Raw genomic sequence first — 26,372 nt, 5'->3', positions numbered from 1 at the left:
GCAAAAACAAAACGAATATCAGAAAATCTTTTGTTGAATCAAAAATCGTCTTTCACTCAAATCGAGGCACCTCCAAAATCGTTATTGTTTAATTTCAAAACATAAAGTATATTATTTTTAATTTTATTAGTTGTTCGAGTAGATGACGTAATGCTGCTTAACAAAAACTATAAAAGCAATAAATGAGAACGCATCGAAATTCAATAACTAAAACTTCGCATAATTTCAGCTTAAAAAGCTCTGAAGAATATATATTACAATTAATTTATCATACTTTAATATTTGATAGGTAAACTTCTCTAGAAAATAACGAAAAACGCAATAAATCCAAACTTTTATAATCTGAAGTGATTGTGTAATCTGGTGACATTTACGAACGCACCTTAATAATTGACATGTTTGTGATGAGGTGTGAATCGTAGAAAGAAATCTCCGTCTCGCAGAAATGATTTCACAAAAATCTATAGTTCCCTAAAGTTTTGTGATGTTCTATTTGTGCTATCTCGCTACGAGTATACAGTAATACGATAACAATATAACAGTGCCTCAATAAGTAACATAAATGAATATAAAACCACCGTGCAACTAAGTCGGTTCCGATAGGAACGAATGGAGTGATCAACTTATGAAATAACGATGCAAACCAACTTGAAAACTAAAGAAATGTTTATAGTCAGAGCTCTAGAAAAGATATTGGCTGATAAGGACATTAAAAGGTCCTACCACAGCCAACTGAAGAAGTCCTGTGAAGTAGCTTTAGGTAAGACCTAGTGACATTTTAGAGCCTTCAATAATGTTATAGGATGTATATTTGTGTAGTACATGTGTTTATCACCTGGCACTAATTAAGTTAAAATGTACAATGCGATAGTTTTATTGTTATTGATAATTTATTAGATAGTGAATGTATTGACCTTGGTTTAAAAGTCGAAACCTACTTTACGTTATCATTTTGTTGTGGAGTGCTGTCGACATAGTGGCGAGGCTTGCAGTGGATCAAATGTCAGTGGTGTGAGTGGAACCAATACTGTGCACATGATCTGCAATGATCTAGTGTCACTATGTACGGACAATGTTCACAAATAAATACATTTTACTTATGTTGGGTGAGCATACAATCTCACAGTCACATGTAAAACTTTACAGACTACATTACATCACAACTGGCTATGCCTTATAAATCAACTGAGTATCCAATTAGTGTTAAAGCTCTAATAAAAATTATACTAAACATACGCAAATGTAGATATAACAAAAACCTGTTGTATTTACAATATTACATGCAATTAGAGAATAATATTTCATAGGAAAAATGCAGTCTGAAAAAAGTCCCTAAACCATAAACCTTGGGATTTAAAAGAAACCCATTGTTATTGTAATTATATCTTTGTATCATATTATGGACAAGTCTGTTCAACACTTTGATTGTGACAAAAACATTGTAGCCTTGTGTTTTAATGAATTTGTTTTTATAAATATGTTCACTCTGTCTAAGCTTGGACTTAACATTGTAATATACAATAACTTAGTATGCAATCAAACTTCCTGTGTTCTTATAGAATCGGCCATAAGTACTATATTATGCAAATAACTTCCATGTATGCATTGCTTTGACAGTTAATTTGTAATTTGATGCCACACAGAGGAAGACTAGACATTAATATTTATGCTCAATAAAACTTATATAACTGTTACATTTGCATGTGTGGGTGAATCTGGTTATGTCTTTGTTTTGTAGAATTAGTTTCATAATTGATAATCACTCAAGCAAAAATAAATTGGAATAATAACAAGATCAAAGTGTATGAAATTTTCTCTTTGATATGAATCTACTTAAAAACAGTTTGGATCTACTATATCAAGCATAAATTTGTATACTGAGTTTGAAGGATATTACTAATTAAAATTCTAAGAGTATCAAGTAAATAGTTATTAGCTGATAAAACTCATCAAACCCTGCAGACTCACTTTTACAGATATTTTCCTCTTCTGTAATTTTTTATATCTTCAATATCATACAATATATACCTTCATAGTGTGTATTTCTCAATAGTATGATGAAATAAAATGACAAATTATTAAATGTATGCAGAATGTGTAAAATTACATTGTATGGTTCCAAAAAAACTTTTTAATGTATGTTTCTAAGTTTGGAGGTCAGGAGTCATGTTCTACCCATTATGTCTTAATTGGTTTCAGTATTTTTATTTGTAGGCATTTCATGTTTATTTTAAAGTTTTATAATAACCTTCTACAGAGTTTTGATGCTAATTAGTATTATTTAAAATAGTATTTCCTCTTTCCTTTTAATTATCCTAGTTGGTACATGCCTAAATTTATCGCAACTGAAATTGAGGGCAAAGACTGGTTTTGTTTTAGATAACAGCTTATTGAATTTCTTTCACTTGTGTTAAATGTTATCTATTCATGTTGACATTCTCGTTTAAAACATTTTCAGTGCTTATTCAAACATTTTCTTTTCTTTACAGAGGAAATTAAAACTGAATTGAAGAATGGAGGTCAGCCTGAGTCATCAGAGAGCCCCACATCAGGCACCCTACCTCTGCCCAAAAATGACGCGTCAAACATTATCACAGCAGAGAAGTACTTCCTACCTTTCGAACTGGCGTGCCAGAGCAAGGCCGCCAGGATAGTTGTGACAGCTCTAGACTGCCTACAGAAACTTATTGCATATGGCCACCTTACTGGAAACATTCCCGACTCAACTACTCCAAGGAAGCTGCTCATTGATAGAATTGTCGAAACAATCTGCAGCTGTTTCACAGGACCACAAACTGATGAAGGAGTACAGCTTCAAATAATTAAAGCATTACTAACGGTCATCACAAGTCAACATGTCGAGGTACACGAGGGCACCGTGCTACTCGCCGTCAGAACATGTTATAACATCTACCTGGCTAGCAAAAACCTCATCAATCAAACCACAGCGAGAGCAACCCTGACACAGATGCTTAATGTTATTTTCACGAAAATGGAGAATCAAGCCATTGAAGCAGAAACAAACGGTAATGGTAATGGCAATACAGTAACAGAAGTACCACACAAAATCCCTAATGGTAATGTTGTGTCAGAGGAAACGCCTAACAATGCTACTGAAGAAGTTAAAGAAGTGGAGCAAACACATGTTGAGGAAGTAGACGAAGTATTAGAAGCTAAAATCATTGCTAAACAAATAGTAGATTCAGTTATAGATAATGCCATAAGTATCGCGTCTAAGAAAACATCTGAGGAGGATGTAACAAATAGTCCTGACAACAATGAAAACCCCTCAGATTCTCAAGATAGCGGTAGTGTTTCCCACGAGAGTAACGGCCAAGTGCCGACTGAAGCTACAATAACGAGAATACCCTCGCAAGAGAGTGTTGATGTTGCTTCAGAAAATGACAACTCAGTCACAGCCAAGTTCACGCATGTTTTACAGAAAGATGCTTTCTTAGTATTCAGAGCTCTCTGCAAGCTGTCTATGAAGCCTTTACCTGAAGGGACACCAGACCCTAAATCACATGAGCTAAGATCTAAAATTCTTTCTCTTCACCTTCTTTTATCTATCTTACAAAATGCTGGGCCTGTGTTCAGGAACAACGAGATGTTCATCACAGCCATCAAGCAGTATCTTTGCGTGGCGCTATCTAAAAATGGCGTCAGTTCCGTACCTGAAGTATTTGAGCTTTCTTTAGCTATTTTCCTGGCACTTCTGCAAAACTTTAAGGTGCACCTAAAGAAGCAAATTGAAGTCTTCTTCAAAGAGATCTTTATGAACATTCTGGAGACTTCAAGCTCGTCTTTCGAGCACAAGTGGATGGTCATCCAAGCGTTGACCAGGATCTGTGGAGATGCGCAGAGCGTCGTGGACATATACGTGAACTACGATTGTGATTTATCGGCAGCAAACTTGTTCCAACGTTTAGTCAATGATGTTTCTAAGATCGCCCAAGGAAGGCAGGCGTTAGAATTAGGCGCAACTCCAAACCAGGAAAAGTCTATGCGTATTCGTGGACTTGAATGCCTAGTCTCCATACTGAAATGTATGGTAGAATGGAGCAAAGAGCTCTATATCAATCCAAACCTACAAACTACATTGGGTGAGAGAACTGCGAAAGAAGATCATGACCATCACAGTATGAAATCCCATGGAGGATCTAGTCTTAGTCTAGTTTCCACAGGATCCAGCAATATTGGTAACAGAGAAACATTAGATTCTCCAGAACAATTCGAAGTATTAAAACAACAGAAAGAGGTTTGGGAAACAGGTATTGACTTATTCAACAGGAAACCAAAACGAGGAGTATCTTTCTTGCAAGAACAAGGTCTGTTGGGCACGTCCACGAAAGAAATCGCTGAATGGTTGTTAACGGACGAAAGATTAGACAAGACATTCATTGGGGAGTACTTAGGCGAAAATGAAGATCATTCCAAAGAAGTTATGTACTCTTATGTGGACTCAATGAACTTCGCGAGTATGGACATTGTTGCTGCTTTACGTCATTTCTTAGAAGGATTCCGGCTGCCAGGCGAGGCTCAGAAGATCGACAGGTTAATGGAAAAATTCGCGTCGCGCTACTGCGAGTGCAATCCTAACAACACGCTATTTATGAGCGCGGACACCGTTTACGTGCTAGCGTTTTCCATTATAATGCTTACAACAGATTTACATTCGCCACAAGTCAAGAATAAAATGACAAAAGAACAATACATCAAGTTGAATAGTGGCATCAGTGACAATAACGACCTGCCGCGTGAATATTTGTCTCAGATCTACGACGAAATCGCTGGTCACGAGATTAAAATGAAGAGTTCTTCGAAACCTGGTAAACATATGATCGCTAATGAGAAAAAGAGGAAACTTATCTGGAACATGGAGATGGACTTAATATCAACAGCTGCGAAGAACTTGATGGAATCTGTTTCGCACGTTCAGACACCGTTCACGACGGCGAAACACGTCGAACATGTTCGGCCTATGTTCAAGATGGCGTGGACACCTTTCCTTGCGGCCTTTTCGGTTGGCCTACAGGATTGCGATGATCCTGAAATCGCCTCGCTATGCTTAGATGGCATAAGGTGCGCTATCCGCATCGCTTGCATTTTCCACATGTCGCTTGAAAGAGACGCGTATGTCCAAGCTCTAGCGCGCTTCACCCTACTCACAGCTAACTCGCCCATAACAGAAATGAAAGCAAAGAATATTGACACCATAAAAACGTTGATCACAGTTGCTCACACGGACGGCAATTACTTGGGAACAAGTTGGTTGGATGTAGTCAAATGCATTTCTCAGTTAGAACTAGCGCAGCTTATAGGTACGGGAGTACGACCACAGTTCCTGTCAGGTTCCGGCATCAAGCCTCAGCCAGACTCGTTGAAGTTTAGTCTAATGTCGTTGGATCCGAGCGTCAAGGAACACATTGGAGAGACAAGCTCTCAGAGTGTCGTGGTAGCGGTAGATAGAATATTCACAGGATCCACGAGACTGGACGGTGACGCCATTGTAGACTTCGTCAAGGCACTATGTCAAGTATCCTTGGATGAACTGAGCCATCCCACCAATCCTCGAATGTTCTCACTGCAGAAGATTGTCGAAATATCGTATTACAACATGGGTCGTATCAGGCTGCAGTGGTCTCGAATATGGCAAGTGTTGGGAGATCACTTCAACAAGGTGGGCTGCAGCAGTAATGAAGACATCGCCTTCTTCGCAGTGGATTCTTTGAGACAACTGTCGATGAAGTTTATCGAAAAAGGCGAATTCGCTAATTTCAAATTCCAAAAAGATTTCTTGAGACCGTTTGAGCACATCATGAAGAAAAACAGCTCACCTACAATAAGAGACATGGTTGTCCGGTGTATCGCTCAGATGGTAAACTCTCAAGCCCCCAACATCAAATCAGGTTGGAAAAACATTTTCTCCGTATTCCACTTAGCTGCAAGCGATCAAGATGAGGCGATCGTTGACTTAGCATTCCAAACTACAGGTAAAATTATAAATGAGTTGTATGAAAGACAGTTCCCAGCGATGATAGACTCCTTCCAAGATGCTGTGAAATGCTTATCAGAGTTTGCTTGCAATGCGAAGTTCCCCGACACGTCTATGGAGGCCATACGCCTGGTGCGGTCGTGTGCGACGGCCGTCGGAGCGTCGCCGCAACTGTTCGCGGAGCACGCGGGGCTTGAGGGAGAGCCCGGAGCTCCTGAAGTAGACAGAGTTTGGCTCAGAGGGTGGTTCCCTCTGCTGTTCTCCTTATCGTGTGTCGTCAGCCGCTGCAAGCTAGACGTACGCACCCGAGGACTAACGGTCCTCTTCGAGATTATCAAAACTCACGGCGAGTCATTCCGTCCGCATTGGTGGAGAGACTTATTTAACATTCTGTTCAGAATCTTCGACAACATGAAGTTACCTGAACATCAGTTAGAGAAGAACGAGTGGATGACTACAACATGCAATCACGCGTTGTATGCCATCGTCGACGTCTTCACGCAATACTTTGACATTCTCGGTTCTTTATTGTTAGAGCAACTGTATGCGCAGCTGCACTGGTGCGTTCAACAGGACAACGAGCAGTTGGCGCGCTCCGGCACCAACTGCCTGGAGAATCTAGTCATTTCCAACGGCACCAAGTTCAACGAGGACACGTGGAACAACACGTGTCAGATCATGTTGGACATATTCAACAGCACGCTCCCGACCACGCTGCTCACGTGGAAACCAGACGACAACGAAGAAACCGACGTCCCTCAAGTACGACATGGGATCTTGAAGAAACCCCAAGGAGGAGACGAGATCAAATCCTCCAATCGAGTGTTCAACAGTCTCCTAATCAAATGCGTGGTACAGTTGGAGCTGATACAAACGATCGACAACATCGTGTTCTACCCCGCCACGTCGCGGAAGGAGGACGCCGAGACGTTGGCGCTGGCGGCCGCGGAGCTGACCGGCGGCACGCCCGGCACCGAGCAGGAATGTCAGCGTGAAGAACAAGGAATGTACCGACTGCTTAGCTCACCACATCTGCTGCGACTCGTAGAATGCCTCATGTGCAGTCACCGCTTCGCTAAAACGTTTAACACTAACAATGCGCAGAGGAATGTCTTGTGGAAAGCTAATTTCAAGGGCTCCGTGAAGCCCAACATGTTGAAACAGGAGACGCAGTCGTTAGCGTGTGTTCTGCGGATACTGTTCAAGATGTACAGTGATGAGACGCGCCGGGATCACTGGCCCGCGGTACAAAAGAGCCTCATCAGCATCTGCTGCGAGGCGCTGGAATACTTCGCCGGAGTGACGAGCGAAGCACACAGGGACGCGTGGACCTCCATCCTGCTGTTGATTCTCACCAGAATACTGAAGATGCCAGACGAAAGAGTAAGTACATATTAGTCAATGCCCTCCCTGTACTTAGCTTTTATCGATGATACAATTTAATGGAATTCGATTGTAGATGTTATCAGCTAAAACAATGATAGTGAATGGTCTGGTCACGTTTTGCAATGAGTCAAAAGTCTAGTTAGCTAATGATATAAATCGTTGAATGTATGTGTTTTTAAACTAGTCTACTATAGTTTAAAAACACATACATACATAAAATCCATGTTTTGTAGAAAGTGTAGGTATATTTTTTGCAGTTAGAAAACTTGTTTTCCGATAATATGTAAGAACTGTTGATTGAAAGTAAAGTTTTTATTTAGCATAATGTATCGCTGCCGTCACGCTTTTGTTGCTTTGTTTGATGAGCATAACTTATGGCAGCGAGCGACAAAAGACGCCTGAATACATTTCTTGCATTCTTTACAACTTATGACTCGTGAACCAATATTTACAGAAAAGTAGAAAAATATAAAAACATATTTTCTATCGATTCTGATTCGCCATAATATGTTTATGCAAAGTAAATCAATGCCTAATACATATGTTCACTGTGAAAGTTATACTTTCAGTTTCAGTTTCTCTAACTTGACCAAGAGATCACCTTGAAGTTATTTTTGTGGTTGTTGCAAAATAACTAGTTTACTGAATGTATGAGTTACTGATACAGTGTAGGCTAATAGAATAGTTTGTCAAACACGTCTTGTTCTCACAAAAGGTGTTCTATTTAATCCAATGTGGATTATAATTACGATTATAATACCCCTAATTAAGTTTATTGACACCAAGTTGACACAAATGAGATTATCGTGTAACGTTATCACATTGAGGTATGCAAACGAGCGTTTGTAATGTTCCAGTTTGCGGCTCATGTATCCAGCTACTACCCGCTGCTGTGTGAGATCACGTGCTTCGACCTGAAGCCGGAGCTGCGCTCGGTGCTGCGCCGGGTGTTCATCCGCATCGGGCCCGTGTTCAACATCGTCTCCAACGCCCACTAGCGACAACACTAACAAACAATATGGCCTTATAGTTCTCTAGGATAAAGTATGACTTTGATGTTAATGTTAAAAATAATACTTCGGTTGATTCCTTAAAATTTAATGTAATATTGACAGCAATCAGTACTTCAGTAGTATTAAAAGTGATCTATCATATTTTATAGGGTGTAGTAGTCTTATTTCTAATTTATATTATAAATTATTGATTTGATTATCAAGTTAAATTTTTAAATTGTATATTATAAAAGCATAGAAGTTGTATCTATAAATTATTATAGTTTATTCTGTATATTTGAAAGTTTTTACTGTCTGGGGAGCTGAATTCACTCACTGCTACTATTGCTTCGTATTTCTTCTAGCTAGACTGATCAGACTGTGATTGTGAAGTTTTACTTTCTCACGGCTTTCCATGTTTTTCATTTTTATTGGAGTGACTTCAGAACTCGCACGCAAACTGATTATTATATTATTCCTTAAAATAAAAATCATAAATTAACAGAAGTCTGATTTACACAATCTTCAATCCCTCAATAGACCTCTCCAAGGAGTCCAGATCCCAGATAACCAGTTGTCCATCCAGGCCAGTGGTGCTGAACTTGCGAGTGTTGGCCTTAGAGCCTTCAAAGATGCGGATGGAAGTGATAGCATTCTGGTGAATGGAATCCAAGAAAGTGTCATTTGTTTCTATGCGAGCTTGGCGATCCAGAGACTGGAATTTCTTCATGGCAGACAATCCTCCAGACTCCTTCCTCTGAGTATTATCCAATTTGGCAACAAACTTAATCTGACTACCTTCATGGCAGTACATTAATGGAATGCAGCTATGTCCTGCCACAACCAGAGAGTTGTTGGTCACCCAACTGCATCCCAAGAAAGGCAGGTATTCAGTCTTCATTTTTATGATAGCCTTTCCTTGAGTAGCATCAGCTACATTTATGGAGCTATCATGTCCCACCCATGCAACTTTATTCCCATCTGCTGAGAAAGACACACTGTGCACCCAGCCACCACCATTGGGGGAATTGGGAAACTCAGCCAACATTTGTCCCAATGGCAGCTTTGTACCCCAAACATTGGGGCCAGGTTGATCCTCAATATCCTTGATATAAGCTGAGTAAACTCTCACTTTGAAGTCGGCAGAGCCAGCAACCAACAGTATATTGTTTGGGTGCCAGTCAATGCTGGTCACAGTTGACCGAATGGGCTTCTTGATATGCTTGGACACCCACCAGTTGTTTTCCTTCTCAAAGTAGCAGATGGAGATTAGTCGAGCTCCAGATCCTACTGCAAACTTGTTCTCCATAGGTGACCACTTCACACATGTGGCAGCCCGGTTGATACGGAGCAGTACAAGGGTAGTTGTCCACTTGCCATCATCTCCCTGAGTCCAGACATATGCATTGCGGTCTACGGAGCAGGTGACAATGCGGTTGGTGTTTGGGGCCCAGTCAATGCCCATCACCTTCAAGTCATGCTCCACCAAGTTGTTGGTTTGCTTCCAATCATTCCCCTCTTTTTGGTAGATATGAACTTCATTGTTGTTTGGGGAAAATGCAATTTCTGTAATTGAAGAAAGGTTTGTTTTACTTTTTTGGTACTGGGATTCAGTTTGTATATATTCAGTGGGTGGGGATTTTAGCATAAGCAAGGTTCATTTTATTTTTATAAACTCAGCATGGGGTCTTCACTAAACAAAATACTGCACAAGGTTTTACTCTTCTCTCTGAATAATAAGAACATTAGGAAAGCCTTATCTGATAGATATCAACATAATTACGAGAACAGCAGTATACTTACGAGTTCTATCTTTATTCCACGCATGACAAGTCACCGGTGCACATGAGTCACCAAACGTGAGAGTTTGAGACATCTTTATCAATCTGAAACGCCCAATAGATGATCTATTAATACCAGAAAAAGCAATATCCAGTTAGTAATATCACTATTGTACAATTCTTACCTCAAGTTTCTGAGCAAACAGGAAAACAGTCACACCCAAACGATATCGGTTGATAAGCAGAAATTCGTGGACTCTGGGCAGTCGACACGAATTCCTGTAAATAGCACAATTTTATGTTCGTCATTTTCTTTTTATTAACACCAAAACAAGACGTTATTATTATGTTTTGCTTGTATTTACCTCTTTCTTTTAGGAAAAACGGAAACAAATCCGTACCGTACCCTCAAAAAAACGTAGGCGAACGAATGAAAATAAATCTGTCAAAGTCAATGAACAATGAATAAAATGTGAGTCATACGTATGGCAACATTCACAGCGTTTCGATTATTGAAAGTATCCAAAATAAACGGATATAAACATGCTTCTTGCGTCTGTTCGGAAGGTCATGTAATGTGCATCCTCTGTCTTTATAATTTCAATAAAAAATATTATTTTATCGGTTGTGTATGGGAGAGCCTTAAAATTGAAAGGTGTCTGACTGGTTGACACGGTTGACACTGTTCACTGTTGACAGGTTGACAGACAATAGAGCCAAAAAATAAATAAACTTGCGAACTGTCAGCGTATCTGAATTTAATAGTAAAGTTTTTAAGAATTAAAATAAATTCAACAGCGTGTTTGAAACATAGAATCCAGTCATAGTTACTAAATAAGCTTGGTATAGTCATAAAAGTAACCATGCCTGGCCCAGGTTCGTTGACTTCATTCATGACAAGTGCATATTTCACATTAAAGATGTTATTGATTATTATAGTATTTACACTGTACATGAGATGCAGTATTTTTACATACAATGCATCTTGTAAGCAGCTGGTTTTTCAACTCTGCTTAAAAGACGTAAAACCTTAAATTACAGGGAAGCACTTTCGTGGCAATCGTAAAGGTTCGAACCATTCAAATCCGCACACATTGGCATCTGTTGCGCGGGAAACTGCAGCCTCCTTGCCCGCTGACAGTCCCGTCCTGGCCATCTTCAAGGAAGCTGCTCGCAAACTGAACGAGCGACAGGACAGACACGAGCGACTCGTCAAATTGTCGCGCGACATCACCACAGAGAGCAAGAGAATCATATTCTTGTTGCATTCTCCTATGACGTGAGTTAGAGTTATATAGAAATTGCTCTCCACATGTCCCCAATATTTAATTTGTTACCCTCATAGCCCACATGCAATTTTTTTTCATACTTTTTAGAATAATCTCAAAATGAATTCTTTACAACCACAGATATTGATCACATAAAACCTTAGTTTTCCCATGTATACATTTTTAGAAAGGAATCTGAAGAGAAAACCCTAGCTGAAGCAAAGGAACGGATACAAAAGCTAACCAATGGCCTGATCAGAAGCATTGGCTTAGAGCTAGAGTACAGTCCAGCACACCTCCACTCCCGGGCAGTCACAGCTGGCTTCCAGGAGTTCATAGAAGCCAGGACACTGCTGTCCCTCATGACTGACAAGAGAATCATCACATACCCTGAAGTACAGAAAGAATTTGAGTATTACATTTTAGATGATGATTACCAACGGCCACTGGTCACCATGTTGCCAGAAACTGATTATATGTTGGGTCTGGCGGATCTCACTGGAGAGCTGATGAGGAAGGCTATCAACAGCATATCTAGTGGAGACAGCGATGAGTGCTTCCATGCCTGTCAAGTTGTCAGAGATCTTTATACTGGTTTTTTGGGTAAGGGATCACTAATGATTTTATTTAATTCTCCCTAGTGGAGACTAAATTGCTTATTCAATTCCAGTCCCCACTTGACAATTTATGTCTTATTGTAATCACACCTTCCAGTTTTCTTTCGTCATAAAAACCCATGTTACTCAAGTTACTATTCTCAATTTTTAAGGTATTTAAACAACTATGTTCCCAGGTATAACAGGCAGTCGTCTCCTAGTCCGCAAGTTGGCAACCACGCGCGCGAACGTGAACAAAGTGGAGATGGCGGTGTACGCGCTGCGAGTGCGCGGCGGCGAGGCGCCGGCGCCGCTGCTGGCCGCCGCCGCCAGCGCCGCCGACTGGGACGCGCCTGCGCTCTCCGATGACGAAGGATACTACTAAATACTCAAATCTGCCCGCCGAGGCTCTTTTGGAGTAAGGAGTTCCTTTTCCGAATGTGTTAAAAAAGAATTTGCGTCATCTATTAAAAGAAGAGAGGCTTACCTCCCCACTCAGAGACATTTAATGATTATGGGAACAAATATAATGACCACCATAAAATGCTTTGATACCCTAAGTTTTGCAACCAGAAATATCTACTGAACACCAGAAAAATAAAGTCTAAAAATGTAATAGTACCAGCTATTTTAGTCACGACTTCACTTTAAATTGTATTCGACCACCAAATTTAGTAAATGATCACCAACTCTTGACCACCAAATTAATGTATTATTTTTGCCTAAATAAGTCACTGTGATTGCCATAAAATGTAGGCTTATTACCAAATAAAGTATTATGATGCCATATTAAGTTATGTGTCCGGCTTGCAATGCATGCGTGAGTGTCAGTATGACGAGTGACAGGGGAAAATGGAAGAAAATGACATATTGCGCCGACGCCAAGTAAAATTGGGAACAGGGCAGGAGAAAGAAGAAGAAGAATGTGTTTCTCAATACACTCTTATCGCACTGTTTAGAGGCATGCAATAGACAATTTTCCACGCTAGTGCAGGAAAAGGGTCCCCATAACGTTATTTTATCAGGCCGAGCTTATTTTTTTGGAGTCAGTTTACTTAAACAGGATAGCAAGATGTAAAAACTTTTTTGATGATCATTTACTACTTTTGGTGATCATTTACTACTTTTGGGATAACAATGATTTTTTTGGACTCATTTTGCTTAAATAGGATAGCAGAATTTAAAAACTTTGGTTACAATCTTACTTTAAAATGGTGGTTTAATTTTGGTGATCATTTACTATTTTTGGCTTACGCATGATTTATTTTGGAGTAATTTCACTTAAATAGGATAGCAAAGTGTTAAAACTTTGGTGATAGTTTTACATTAAAATGCGAGTTTCATTTTGGTGATCATTTACTATTTTTGTTTGCTGTTTGTTACTATATCTGGTGATCAGTTAAACATAAGCCAATGATTATTACTTAAGTCACTCCTTAGTGACGGAATGTCATACAAATCCACTAACGAATGGCTTAAGTAACCATTAAATGTCTCTGAGTGGGGAGGTTAGGATTTCAATTTTTAATTACTTTTTAAACTTTTAATAGCAAGACCTATTTAAAAATATCTAGATTGTAATGTTTTTAAAAGTTTTTGATGTCTATCATAGTGCTGTGCAGTAGTTACTGCAAAGGATTTTAACCAACATTCCTTTTTGATAAGGTTGAAAACCAAATATCAGAATTCAACTTCGAAAAAATTATATGTGCGCCTTGAACATTACATTACCAAAGTAGGTAGGTTGGTTCAAGGTGCACATATTAATTCAATTTAGATTCAATGTATGTACCCATCTCAAAATGTAACCAATATCTATGTAAAACTTCAATCATTAGATTAAGCAGAAGTATAGTTGATTACAGTTAAAAAATATTCTAATATTGAATCTTTTGTCATACATAATGTCTGGACAGCCTTGAAACTTTAGCGCCGGGTATCCGGAGATTTATTAGAATAAGCTTCAATTATTAGAATATAATTTATTGATTTGCTTTATCGTGTTTTATTTCCTAGCAATATGATAGCAATAGAATCCTGTCTGTTCCCCAACACCCAAACTTTGAAACTGCACTTTTGAAGAGAAAACTGTACTCTGTTACATGCATTCACAATAATTATGGAATAGGTACAAGTAAATGTGAAAAAATACAAGTAACTCTTTGAAAAAATAACTGTAATTGATTCACTTCATGGTTGCATCTGTTATAAATCCTGTGAATAATCTTGGCTGTTCGTCACATTACTGTCAGGCTGCCATTCATCAGACTCATCTGTTTTGTATGGATCTTCGTCGCTAGCCGACTCCGCGCTGCTCCAACTCGCCCTTTGAATGGGCTTCCTTACTCTCTTCCCAGTCACAATAAGATTATCAAGTCTTTCTTCGTCATCAGACACAGAATCTTGTCTTTGCCTCCTTTTCCGTTTATTACCTGGTTAAATTAATCTTATTTTAAAAATAAAACACAACAATAACTTCTTTCATGATTCAACATTTAGTCCAATGGTTCAGAACTCGTAATCGTAATCAACACTGTCTCCGTCTGAGTCTTCTACTTGGAAGTGGTCATCGTAGAAGTTGACGGAATGTGCGTTTATGTAGAAAGTGTTGCCATGCCGTTGGACTACTTGCATACCTGTGGAATAGAATAAGCCATGGTTAATACCTGTTGGTATATGCATGTGGAAAATTAAAAAAATAGTAAAAAATGATGGAAAGCACTATCAGTGACCAAAAACGGTTGGTGAAGTTACATTTAGACGCCCTGAAGGCTGAAAACGCAGTGTTCAAATCCAATGACATGATCACATGAGAATATAGTGACCAAGAGCTGTAATACATGGATACCTGGTCGGGCGTGCGGCGGCTGCGTGCCGGGCGGGTGGTCGTGCGCGGCCCAGTGGCGCGGGTCGCGGCGGCGGCACGCGGCGCCGTACGGACACGTGCCGCGCGAGCCCGCGCCCCAGTCCGCGTCGCGAGGGTGCGAGAACTCGGACAAGTGCTGCGGGTTCCGTCTGAAAAAGTAGTAAAACATATACGCCTGGACTTTTGAATGAATTCGCATGCAGTTTGCAGCAATGAACACTTACAGTATCTAATTTATAACAGCAGAAAGCCGGTCCGGGTAACTCACTTATTCTGTTACAGTCGACTCTCGTTAATTCGAAACTCGAGGGACTCTTAAAATATTACGAATTATCGAGTTTTTGAAATATTTATTTATTTATTTAAAATACTTTTTGCACATTGTACAACGGCGGACTTAACGCCTTAGGCGTTCTCTGCCAGTCTACCTTTGGGTGGTGGTGAAATAGAAGTGGTAGGTGCAACACAATTTGAGCATCAGTGGAAGATAATAAAAATATATATTTATGCATATATAAACATAATATATATATATATAACTATATATATATACAACTGTATCCAGGAAATGGTTCGAAATTTGTGAGAGAAAATAAATAAAACTTCGAATTATTAAGTGTTGATCAATTATTATTTGTTAACTGCTATTTTATAACAATGTCAAAAGTTTAAAGACACGTTTGTGTGTCGGTAGGTATTCATAATGTGAATTAATTAATCTTTCGAAACAGCTCCGTCATACTGCTTCAAAACAGATTGCTGCTACTAAGACTGCTCTCTGACTCTAACTTACAATCTTTCCGCCTCTTTCTCTCTGCAACTTTGAATTCTCGAGTGTTGGACGACTAAGAATTCGAATTAACGCGTTGTTTTGTTATATAGCAATGCTTTTTTCGTTCGAATTACCAAGTGCATAAAAATGTATTGATTTAGTTCGAAATATAAAGAGATTTTGTAAGGAACTCGTGATAACTTTGAATTAACGAGAGGTTCAAAATATCGCAGGTTTGAATTAACAAGAGTTCAGTCCAATTATCTATACTAATATTATAAAGCTGAAGAGTTTGTTTGTTTGTTTGAACGCGCTAATCTCAAGAACTATTGGACCGATTTGAAAAATTCTTTCAGTGTTAGATAGCCCATTTATCGAGGAAGGCTATAGGCTACTTTTTATCCAGGGGCCCGATTCTCCTAATTTTACTTAAGCGACATACCAGTCACGTTCGACTCGATTCGACTGAGATCCGATCCCGACTCGATTACGATTGAAGCGTATGTGGCATTCCGCTATTTTTTCTTTGAAATAAACGTTTTTATCCTTTTCTGTCATTCAATAATGAATCATTTTGTCTGCTAATGATTTACGATTGCAAAATGATTGTACAGCAAACTACCGTATAGACCAAAATAGCAGACCAATCGCACACCAATCAAATGTCAATCGAATACGATTGGTCTTTTATTAGTAGCAGAATGCCCGATATAGTTAAAACTGCTATTGCGATCATATTGCGATTCGATTTCTATTCGATTTTGACATTATTAACTTAGGAGAATCGGGCCCCAGGTTCGTGCCGTGGATCCTACGAGATGTGGGTGAAACCGCTGACAGAAGCTAGTGTCTGAATAAATTATTTACAAGTAAATTCTTACCGATAACAGTTCTCTCCATATAAACATCGTTCTCTTAACCGTGGTTTTGGTTGTGCTGGCGACGCCACGTTAGGTTTCGTGTCTGTGTTTGATGAAGGCTAAAAAGAGCAATATTAGAATCATCAAAAATTTCATGAATTTATACAGCAATTATAAAAATTTATAAAAAGCCTTCGACCGCTCGCTATTCGCCATTAAATAAATTCGCTTCGCGCCTTCGCTATTAAATAAATTCAAGTTCATTCTCACCATTCAAAAAAATATTTCTCCTAAAAAGTAAGATAGAGGGATTTCCTTTACTGAAAGTTTATATGCAGCCTCAAAATAAAATATTATATTATATAATGCCAATGAAATGAAAGCTAAACTCTATATTCTTACTTGGTCATTACTCGGTCCTGCCGCATCGCCATCACTAACTCGTTCATTCTTCACTCTCTTCAAATCCACAGGACTGGTATCATTGGGACTGTGGTCTCTTTTAGCCGGGGACCTTGTTCCCACAGCAGGCAGGTTGATTGGTACTTTATAGTCTTCTGTGTCAGTGGAATCAGGCAAGTCGGGAGTAGGTGGAGCTATATCAGGTAGGTTGGAAGTTGTTGGGACGTCTGTTGGCTGATCTGGTTCTGGGGCAACTGAAATTAATTTATACTTCAATCTAGTGCTAAATTAGTTACTGTTAAAATGTGTGTGCTGCAGAATTTTTAAATTGATACCTAATTTGAAGTTATGTAACAGAAATCAGAAACAGTTTTTGGCAATTTAAGATTTCTGGTCTAAACGCATTATCCTAACAATAAATAAATTCTGTAATTATTTTTTTTGTAAATAAAAATTTGCTTACTCAACAATGAAGGTGAAGCTGATCTGGTACCATTAACTTCTTCAGAGTTCTGCTCAAAGACTAGTGGTTGTTCTTCACTAAAACGTAAAACTTCTTCTTCAGCAGTTGAACCATTTTCTGGGGGCACATTATCTTGTTCCTCAACTTCTTCATTCCAATTTATTACCGCTTCTTCTCCATTATGTATATCCTTGTCTGTTGTGTCAGGGGTAGCCGGGCTTGGAGTATCTGGATCAGGACAATGTAGGACTTCGTACCAAAAGTGGTCTGGTAAGAGGCCGAATTTGTCCCCATGGCATAAGAGAACTGTGCTGTCTTGCTGTAATAAGTGGGTTTCTACACTCTTCTTTATGTAGAAACATGGATTTTGGTGTAACTGAAAAGGACTTTTTTATTAAGTAATTTGTTTTGATAATGTTGGAATGTAAACAACATTTTGTTGTTGTTGTATAAGTGCGTCTTACCGATTTTAAGTTTACTGAATCAGTGGTCACTTCCAGTTCGGCATGGTTTCGTGAAACTCTCTTATCTGTGTCGTCATTCTGAACAGGGAAAATTCAAATTATAATGTCTGTTGGATGAGTCATAAATACAAACAACGTATCCCGCAATATAGAACATTATCTTAGTATATAATAACATTGTCTGACAAAATATTCTAAGTTTGATAACACTTCTCAGGGTCATTTTGATGAGAAATATAAGAAAAACTATGTTTTATTGAATAACGCAACTTACGTGAAGAAACTTCCCTCTCCCAATCACGTGTGTCCCGATCGCCAGTGGTATTTTACAAGGCGAAGGCGAATCAATTCGCACTAATTTGAAAACCATTATTAATATTTATGCCTCAATAATAAAATAATTAAAATGTGTACAGAATCCAGCGGCATTGGAATTTTGACAGAATAAACACAAAAACAACTCTCAAGTTTGACAGTTTACATTAATTTTGTTGTGAACAAAACGCTAACTAAAACTAATTTATTTTCTACGGCATTTTAAACATGAAGTCTAATCCTCTAATAAAATTTTAATATAAGCAAGTTTTGTTTAACTTCTCGGAAATCAAAATCAAATTATATTTAGTAAAAAATTACAATAAGTAAACTTAACTAAACGTAACAAAATCTGACTGATTTGTCACTTGGTGACGGATGTCAAAATCTCAGAAGAAAAATATCGAATTTTTACTCAAGTGTTTACGTATCTTTTCTGTGCTGTTGAGCTCTAGAGAGAAAGGATAAAATGATCAAAAATGCAGGTTCAGGCGAGCGTAGACCATTATCTGGTCAGTTATACAAATACACAAATGTTGTAAAGGGCTGGCAGCAACGTTGGTTTGCAGTGGACCCAGAAACTGGAGTTCTATCGTATTACCTCTTCGATGGACCTGGAGACACCATTCAACCTGGACAGCCAGCTAGGGGCGAAGTAAGAGAAGCATTTTTGATAATCAACTAACTACTAACTGATGAGTTTTTAACTGTACTTGTTTACATTAGTGTAAAGTTTTTTAGGGTTCCGTAGCCAAAATGGCAAAAACGGAACCCTTATAGTTTCGTCATGTCCGTCTGTCCGTCTGTCCGTCTGTCCGTCTGTCACAGCCGATTTACTCGGAAACTATAAGTACTACAGTGATGAAATTTGATGGGAATATGTGTTGTATGAACCGCTACAAAAATATGACACTAAATAGTAAAAAAAAGAATTGGGGGTGGGGCCCCCCATACATGTAACTGAGGGATGAAATTTTTTTTTTCGATGTACATACCCGTGTGGGGTATCAATGGAAAGGTCTTTTAAAATGATATAAAGTTTTCTAAAAAACATTTTTCTTAAAGTGAACGGTTTTTGAGATATCAGCTCTCAGAGTCGTAAAAAGTATGTCCCCCCCCTCTATTTTTATAACTACGGGGTATAAAATTCTAAAAAAAATAGAGGTGATGCATGCTAATTAACTCTTTCAACGATTTTTGGTTTGATCAAAGTATCTCTTATAGTTTTTGAGATAGGTTGATTTAACTGTAATTTACGGAACCCTTCGTGCACGAGTCCGACTCGCACTTGGCCGGTTTTTTAAATACTTACTTGTATGTCTATGAGTACATAATTATCTTCTCCGCTTTTTCTTACAAAATTATTAGCTGTAATACAAAGCCTATTGTTTCAAAGATAGTAAAGTAGCATTATTTGGGCTATAAGTATGTCATTTAGATTATTTTTTATAGATATATACTTTTATGCAAATGAATAATTTCAGGCGCATTTAGCAGCTGCAGTAATATGTCCGAGTGACGAGGACTCCCGTACGTTCACCATCAACTGTGCTTCCGGAGACATGCTCAAGCTGAGGGCCACTGATGCCAGGGCCCGGCAGGAGTGGGTCAATGGCCTCAGGGCTATTGCTGAAATACACACCAAGGTAGCTGATGTTCCACATTTACTTAGTCCCTGGTCTATGTGTAACATAGTTTTAAGACAATAAAAGCACAGAAATGAAGAATCATTTCTAAACAGTTAATATTAGATTTCTTATGAATCATTCTGAAGTTTTACATTTTGTTGTGTCATGTATTTTTTCAGATAAAACTTTTGAGCATTGCTTTTCAAAATCAAATCAAAGAATATTTGTGTCATTTGTTTGGTTCTATTCAATTTCTTTTCATATTACTCAAACATTACATAGCTTATACAATCCTTTGGTACTATGTTTATTGGTATACTTTGAATTCTTGTTATATGTTTTGATGGTGTATTTTCCAGGCCATGGGTGCCAACCCACCGCTGCAGCCAAGAGAACAGCTTGCAGTGCATGATGCAATGGCTTCAGCTAGGAACCAGCTTCAGGCTACAGAAATGAGGTAAGCATACATACTCATCAAATAACAACAAACATCTTTTTATATTTTTGACATATTCTGCCCACACCTATCATCATTCATGTTTTTGCTTGAAAGAGGTACAAAACCAAACATACATGTACTTAATATCACTAAGTTAGGATAATAAGATGTGTTGTTTTTTTTTTTATTGAAATTGCACTAAAATAACAATTGTTGTTAATTTTCCAGTGATGCAGCTCTAGCAAGGTGTATAGAATCAGCAGATTCACCATTCCCACACACAGACCCAGACTTATTACTGTTAAAAGTAAGTTTTTCTTTATACAATTATTTTTTCCCATCATTAAGATATATAGATAATTATCACTGTGGTATAGATTGCACACTTTTACCAATAAAACCTAAACCATGTAGTTGTTTTTTTTGTACTTAAAATTCACTTCATACTTCCCAAGGAGAGGAATACGAGCAATTATTTACAAGCCTATATATTTAAATTTTCTATTGCAGGCCACATCAGCAGCCAGCATGCAGTGCCTGTTACAATGTCTGGGCATTCTACACCGCCAGCAGCAGTATACCACCGTCAGCATTTCCAGTAAACATTCCGACAATGATCACCACTAGTCCATTCTTCGTATAGATAGGCGATTTACACACAACACCGCTCATTGGTGAATTTGAGTAGAATTCTTTAGTGGTGAAGTAAGGAAGGAATAGCGGATCTAGTGAAGTATTGGCTTTTAAGAAATACGCTAAACATGTCAGAACTGAAGAACTGCCCAACTGTGGGTTTGAACGGTTTGCATTTGTTTTCCCGCCACGAGCCTTCGCGGTGTCGTGTGATAATCGTCAATGCAATAGTAGCCTTAGATTGTGGAATAATACATTTGATTGACATTCAGGTTGTTGAACTTTAAATGCTGTAACAGGGTGTCTATCGCATCGACGGATGTTTAAACAATTAATTAATAAACTTCCTCCAGTTATATCTCTGAAACTATCAGTCCTAGCTGTAGCTAGCAAGTCGCCTAGTCGTCCCGATCATGACGAAATCCCATTGTTCATTTGAACGATGACGAGTTCGTAAATATTATTCCTCAATGTATTATTCATAGCTTAAAAAGACAAGCAATGTTAACATATCCTAATGTTTTCCTTCTAGCTATTAGCTATACATCGTTGGTGTCGTGAAAATTGTAAATATTTTATGTAATTACTATGTATTATGATTATTTTTAAATATAGATCTCTACACTATTGTATTTTTTAAATTTACACCATGGATACGCTGTTTTATCCAATGGATATTGTATGATTTTATAGGTACTTATGTTGGTTAATTAGTACCTACTTGAAAATAATAGCAAGAAATAAAGTCTTCTAATTGAATACATGAGTAATTTTTATTATAATATAGGCTTTTGCTCCTCCTGAACGATTCATCCCTTGTTTTGATGTTATTTGCTAAGTAATTATCTTGAGAAGGTTTAAAGTAGTAGATTGCATTCGAGCTATTTGGATTGCTATTAACTTTAATAGGCAGGCGCCAATCGTTACAACAGAAATGTCACCTCTAGCTATGATTATTGATCGCGTACAAGCGTTGGCTCGATGCCAACTACTGATAACACCTATGTAGGTCATAACATAACATCGGATGTTGATGTTAACGCGCATGAGATATTTAAAGTAATATAAACTCTGCTTACAAGGAAACAGAATATAGCTTGAAGATGGAGTCGCCATACCACGAAGGTTTTATTCAAATGAGTTCGAAAAACTAAAAAGCCAAGTGGATTGACAGTCAAATCTTTTGTGTGATCTTTTGTTTCAATGTCCTTACTGTATGGGACGTTTTTTTGATTATTTACATAGATTCTTTAAATTGACTAATTCCCCAAAATGTGTGACCAAGAATTTAGGACTCAGCGCATCGACCCACGGTATCCCAATCAAAATCAAACCAAGTAAGTCCGTAAAAACTGGTGATTTGAGTAAGTCTAGTATTTTTCAGGTCCTTGTATTTCATCTCCTGAATTTAAGAAAGACCAGTGAAAAAGAATCCAATAGTGTTCTGTATTATTAATTTCAGAGCTTGCTACGACAATTACTGCGACTTCCATAGATGCCAAAGGCTCCTGGGTGAAGTGGACGACTGCAGGATATTCAAGCGATACTTCGAGACGATCTGCCCCAACGAATGGATTTCGCACTGGGACGACCTCCGAGAGAGAGGTGCCTTCCCGGGACCACTTTGAGATGAAATTGTATTGTTTATATTTACATTGAAATTGACATTAAATTTTATAATGGCATTCAGTGTTTCTATGACTGTGTGGTTCTGATGTGATTGTGAGCGTTTTATCGTTCGTGTGTAGACTAGGTATATGTAGTAGGCAAGTTAGCAATATCCTGAGTTATGATAGTGTTAATTATATATTCCATATCCATTCCATATTATATATTCCATATTCTGCAAATAAAGAATTTGAATTTTAAGAAATTAAACAAGCAAATGGAATTAACGCATTTATTCCCTAAATCACATTGGGCCTAAGTAAAAATAAAACTCGCATAAATTAACAAGTCGGTGGCGACATTTTTGGAATACTTTAAATCCTTCCCGCGAAGGTGCCCTCGGCACGTTGGGTGTCCCACTTCTCGACCCATTCATTGGGGCAGAGGGACTTGAAGCAGCGCTGGAAGTAGTAGCATGGCTCGTACTTCTGGCCGCGCACCTTCTGGCAACGGTGGAAGTCCAGGTAGCTGGCGTAGCAGTACCTGCGAAAGGGACTTAGTTAGTTGTAAGTTTAATTTTAATTTTGTTTTGCTGTGCCCTACAGGGTCCACAATTGTACCTAGCTCTAAGCCATATTGTTACACCTATTTTATACATTGTGGAATGCAAATAAATAATATGAAAATATGAAAAAGATTGATCCATAATCCAAGTTGACCCATACGCGATTATTTGTTTAAGCTTTTATCATCAACTTTATTACTCTATAATAATGCGAAAATATTTTTTTTTTGTCCTATAGGGCGGCTCCGAAACTGCTGGGAAGTAGGATTATCCCAGAGTCACATAATGACGTAGGCTACATATATCCTGGAACGGTCAGCAGCGCGGAGATATGGCTAGTCTATAGCATATATTCTTTTAAGCTTTACTTACACGTTGATCTGTGGTGCATCGGTGTGAGAGTGGATAACCCTTTATCGTATAAATTCCTCGGCGTTGACGAATTATATGATTATGACCTCTATTACTTACGTAGAAGAGTCGTCCGTAGCATATCACGCCTCGTAGTTTGGACAGGACAGACACATACAAAATATGAAAGCTTACATTACCTTGTCTGGTTCTGGTTAGGGAACCGGGGGTCGAAAGGTGCGGTTTTGATGTCAGCGGGCGATTTGATCATCTCAGGCATGTTGCTGTAACGAAACAACCTAGTCATTGACATAATTCTTTATTCGTAATTTTTCATAATGAAATAAGATAAAGTCTGGCTTCTAAACAAACTAATATAATAAACACAGTTTATAGTAGAAAATAAAAATTGTTAATATATGTAAATACATTGCAGAGGTCACAATAAAAATCTTAATCCTATTCTTATTAAGTATGCTATGTTATTATTTCACAAGAGGTCTTGTTTTCCGCTCCTCTTCACATGATGTCTCTCTATATTTCTTTACTTCCTGCATATATAGCGACCATGCATCCTTAGGTGCACTATCTGCAGTTTGTTCATCAATAGCTTTAGCTTTCTTCACTAATCCAGTTTTAAGGACCCTTCCACCGCGCCTTTTCCCAATGAAAGGCAAAGCTGGCTTTTTTATTTCAGGTTTCTTTTCCGGTTCAGCCTTTTTAGTCACCTCCTGCATCTTTTTGAACATTTCTAAGAAACTTCCATCATTCTTGATAGGAATCGGACCAGGCTTCACCCTTGAAGATGAAGCCTGCATGGCTTGATCAGGGATCAGCAATTCAGCAAAATTAGGACCTTCCACTTCAGGTGGATCACCATATTCAATGTCATCAACGGTTGTTGATTCCACAGCACCAGGAGGGGGTTTCACTTCTTTAGGAGGAGTTTTAGATTCTTTTTCTTTCTCTTTTTCCTCCTGCCTGTTTCTGTGCATTTTCCAGAAACGTTTTCTATCTGCCACTGTAAACTGTCCTCGACGTTCATCAGACCCAGAGCGACTACGTGACCTAGAACTGTGGGATCTGGACCTAGATTTCGAGCCACCTGGGCTGACTGAATGTTTGCCTTTCGCCCTCGACTTCGACCGGCGTCGCGACGTCGATCGTGTTTTGCTAACCGAACGTCGTTTTGATCGACTTTTAGAGCGAGACTTTCGCTTCGTCTTTCGTTTAGATTTGGATGATCGGCGTGGTGGCGTAGATGAACCCGATGAATTGGAGGAGCGTGATCTCGAAGGGCGTGGACTCCTCGACGCTGAACGTCTGCGCTTCGAATGTCGCGGCGCAGGCGACATGGAGGGCGAGCGCGAACCTGACCTAGATCGAGATTTTGAACTCGATAACATTCTTCTGTATGTTTTTGGTGGTGTCAAAGAACTCTCCCTAAACTTTTTGGCTGTTGCTTCAGTCTTATCCTTATATTTTTTATGTTCTTTTGGTGGTGGTGTATGAGATGACTTTTCAGCTTTCTTATGAGCCTTAACATCCTTTTTTACTTTTCGTGGTGGTGTTGAAACTTTTCTAGATTTCTTGGAATGAGATTTACTTTCCTTACTTTTATGTTCACCTTCATGTGAAGAATTGCTCAATCTGGCAGCACTAGGTGTTCTATGAGGTCCAGCTTTACCGCAAGAGCCCGAAGAACTCCTGTCTCTTGCAGGTGTAGATTTTTTGTTAACATGAGTCTTGTTAGATTTTTTCTTATAAGACCTTTGAGATGTAGAAGAACTTGATGATACAGATCTCCTCTTTTTCTCTCTCTTTTGAGGTGATTGGGAATAAGAATGTGATCGAGAGCTAGATCGATCACTGGATGAATACTTCTTGTGTTTCGACGTTTTGCTCCTTGATCTACAATGACGACCTTCTTCGTAACTACTGTCTCTTTTCTTAGAATAAGCTTTCTCTCTTCGCTCATAAGGGGACACACTTCTAGAATTGCTTTTGTAAGACCTTCGACGTTGGTATCTCGGTGACTTATCAGCTGAACGACTTCTATCAGTTCTATCACGTTGTCGGGTAGGCATCTCGTAGGAGGCGTGTGGAGTTTGGTGTTGAAGAGGGTAGGTCCTGTTGTCTGGGTACTTCCCATAGTAGGTGCCATCGGTGCGCTGGTAAAAGTTAGAGTCGTAAGGGTAGCCGTAGGGAGGCGCGTACGCCTGGTAGTCGTAGGGCGGCGCGCCGTACTGGCTGTAGCTGACCCCGGTCCAGGGGTCGGTGGTGGGCATGGGCCGCGGCGGGGCGGCGGGCGCGTAGCCCGGCGCGCCCGCGTAGTCCGCCTCCGCGCCCGGCGGCCCGCCGTCCCACGCGCTGCCCGCGCCGCGATACGAGGACATACTTATCACAGTCCCCTCGCATAACCTGCGGCAGTTTGTAGGTGCGCACACACCTACAAACAGAACAACTTTTTGGTGTAGACAGCAGCTCTACATATACTTCGCTCGAGAGACACCCTCGTGCAGTGATTACATTTTTCATGTTTCGTTGATAAATAATTTTATGTCGTGAAACAACAAATTACGTAACCTGAAGACGGAGCGGAAAACCCGCCTCTGAAGCATGCGTTATAGTTAAAGCTGACAAAATTATACAAGAATATCTATGAAATACCTCTGTTACATGCTCACCTTTTTTGAAACTAGCTTGTTTCTGAAATATTTTATTTCAATAGAAAATGGCAGCCACACATTCGCTACTTGAAACCCATAAACAATATAGATTGATTAGTAGAGGTAGACATAACAGAATATCCATAAAAAGTTTTGTCTATGAATACCGTGCGCTCAATATGATATCTTCAAGAAAGGAATTGATGTTCCACAAAAACATAAAATAGCACTTTTCGACCGTCAGAAAACAAAAGACAGCCCCCAAAACGCCCACCCTTCACCACTTCCTATGTGTTTATGCTGGGAAGAAGTGGGGCAA

The 26,372-nt window shown here is 39.0% G+C and overlaps 8 protein-coding genes across 10 annotated transcripts; 4 read left to right on the top strand and 4 right to left on the bottom strand.

The window, feature by feature from the left end:
* Positions 1-359: 359 nt before the first annotated feature.
* LOC110375973 (brefeldin A-inhibited guanine nucleotide-exchange protein 1) lies at positions 360-8,880 on the top strand. Of its 2 annotated transcripts, none has more exons than XM_021334284.3 (3): positions 360-760; positions 2,490-7,378; positions 8,239-8,880. In XM_021334284.3, exons 1-3 carry the CDS (start codon positions 637-639, stop codon positions 8,377-8,379), a joined length of 5,154 nt encoding a protein of 1,717 aa, XP_021189959.3. In that variant the 5' UTR covers positions 360-636; the 3' UTR covers positions 8,380-8,880. The 2 variants fall into 2 exon arrangements, with proteins under 2 accessions (XP_021189959.3, XP_063892942.1); XM_064036872.1 differs by lacking the exon at positions 360-760 and adding an exon at positions 951-1,106.
* On the bottom strand, positions 8,464-10,674 carry LOC110375976 (actin-related protein 2/3 complex subunit 1A-B). The gene is made up of 4 exons (XM_021334290.3): positions 10,520-10,674; positions 10,340-10,433; positions 10,177-10,259; positions 8,464-9,939 (listed from the first exon to the last, which is right to left on the bottom strand). The coding sequence occupies exons 3-4, from the start codon at positions 10,247-10,249 to the stop codon at positions 8,888-8,890; spliced, it is 1,125 nt and encodes a 374-aa protein (XP_021189965.3). The 5' UTR covers positions 10,250-10,259; positions 10,340-10,433; positions 10,520-10,674; the 3' UTR covers positions 8,464-8,887.
* A 173-nt stretch (positions 10,675-10,847) lies between these two features.
* On the top strand, positions 10,848-12,528 carry LOC110375977 (translin-associated protein X). The gene is made up of 4 exons (XM_064036870.1): positions 10,848-11,030; positions 11,196-11,433; positions 11,610-12,025; positions 12,216-12,528. The coding sequence occupies exons 1-4, from the start codon at positions 11,018-11,020 to the stop codon at positions 12,401-12,403; spliced, it is 855 nt and encodes a 284-aa protein (XP_063892940.1). The 5' UTR covers positions 10,848-11,017; the 3' UTR covers positions 12,404-12,528.
* Positions 12,529-14,177: 1,649 nt separating this feature from the next.
* On the bottom strand, positions 14,178-18,319 carry LOC110375975 (aprataxin and PNK-like factor). Of its 2 annotated transcripts, none has more exons than XM_064036868.1 (7): positions 18,120-18,319; positions 17,846-17,923; positions 17,382-17,757; positions 16,919-17,172; positions 16,538-16,635; positions 14,867-15,033; positions 14,178-14,450 (listed from the first exon to the last, which is right to left on the bottom strand). In XM_064036868.1, the coding sequence occupies exons 1-7, from the start codon at positions 18,213-18,215 to the stop codon at positions 14,224-14,226; spliced, it is 1,296 nt and encodes a 431-aa protein (XP_063892938.1). In that variant the 5' UTR covers positions 18,216-18,319; the 3' UTR covers positions 14,178-14,223. The 2 variants fall into 2 exon arrangements, with proteins under 2 accessions (XP_063892938.1, XP_063892939.1); XM_064036869.1 differs by lacking the exon at positions 14,178-14,450 and adding an exon at positions 14,491-14,654 and having other exon boundaries at positions 18,120-18,318.
* A 208-nt stretch (positions 18,320-18,527) lies between these two features.
* Positions 18,528-20,927, top strand: LOC110375978 (oxysterol-binding protein-related protein 11). The gene is made up of 5 exons (XM_021334292.3): positions 18,528-18,815; positions 19,645-19,806; positions 20,148-20,245; positions 20,456-20,534; positions 20,738-20,927. Exons 1-5 carry the CDS (start codon positions 18,630-18,632, stop codon positions 20,852-20,854), a joined length of 642 nt encoding a protein of 213 aa, XP_021189967.1. The 5' UTR covers positions 18,528-18,629; the 3' UTR covers positions 20,855-20,927.
* Positions 20,928-22,056: 1,129 nt separating this feature from the next.
* Positions 22,057-22,545, top strand: LOC110375980 (cytochrome c oxidase subunit 6B1). Its single transcript, XM_021334294.3, has 2 exons — positions 22,057-22,197; positions 22,323-22,545. The coding sequence occupies exons 1-2, from the start codon at positions 22,133-22,135 to the stop codon at positions 22,486-22,488; spliced, it is 231 nt and encodes a 76-aa protein (XP_021189969.1). The 5' UTR covers positions 22,057-22,132; the 3' UTR covers positions 22,489-22,545.
* A 201-nt stretch (positions 22,546-22,746) lies between these two features.
* LOC110375979 (cytochrome c oxidase subunit 6B1) lies at positions 22,747-26,213 on the bottom strand. Its single transcript, XM_049850794.2, has 3 exons — positions 26,072-26,213; positions 23,585-23,668; positions 22,747-23,011 (listed from the first exon to the last, which is right to left on the bottom strand). The coding sequence occupies exons 2-3, from the start codon at positions 23,662-23,664 to the stop codon at positions 22,843-22,845; spliced, it is 249 nt and encodes an 82-aa protein (XP_049706751.1). The 5' UTR covers positions 23,665-23,668; positions 26,072-26,213; the 3' UTR covers positions 22,747-22,842.
* On the bottom strand, positions 23,688-25,920 carry LOC110375974 (uncharacterized protein). The gene has a single exon (XM_021334286.3). It carries the CDS (start codon positions 25,778-25,780, stop codon positions 23,870-23,872), a length of 1,911 nt encoding a protein of 636 aa, XP_021189961.3. The 5' UTR covers positions 25,781-25,920; the 3' UTR covers positions 23,688-23,869.
* Positions 26,214-26,372: the final 159 nt, after the last annotated feature.

This window comes from Helicoverpa armigera, chromosome 11 (assembly GCF_030705265.1).
Source record: "Helicoverpa armigera isolate CAAS_96S chromosome 11, ASM3070526v1, whole genome shotgun sequence".
NCBI lineage: Eukaryota > Metazoa > Arthropoda > Insecta > Lepidoptera > Noctuidae > Helicoverpa > Helicoverpa armigera.
Note: the sequence above shows the minus strand (reverse complement) of the source record. Positions and strands in the feature narration are given on the sequence as shown.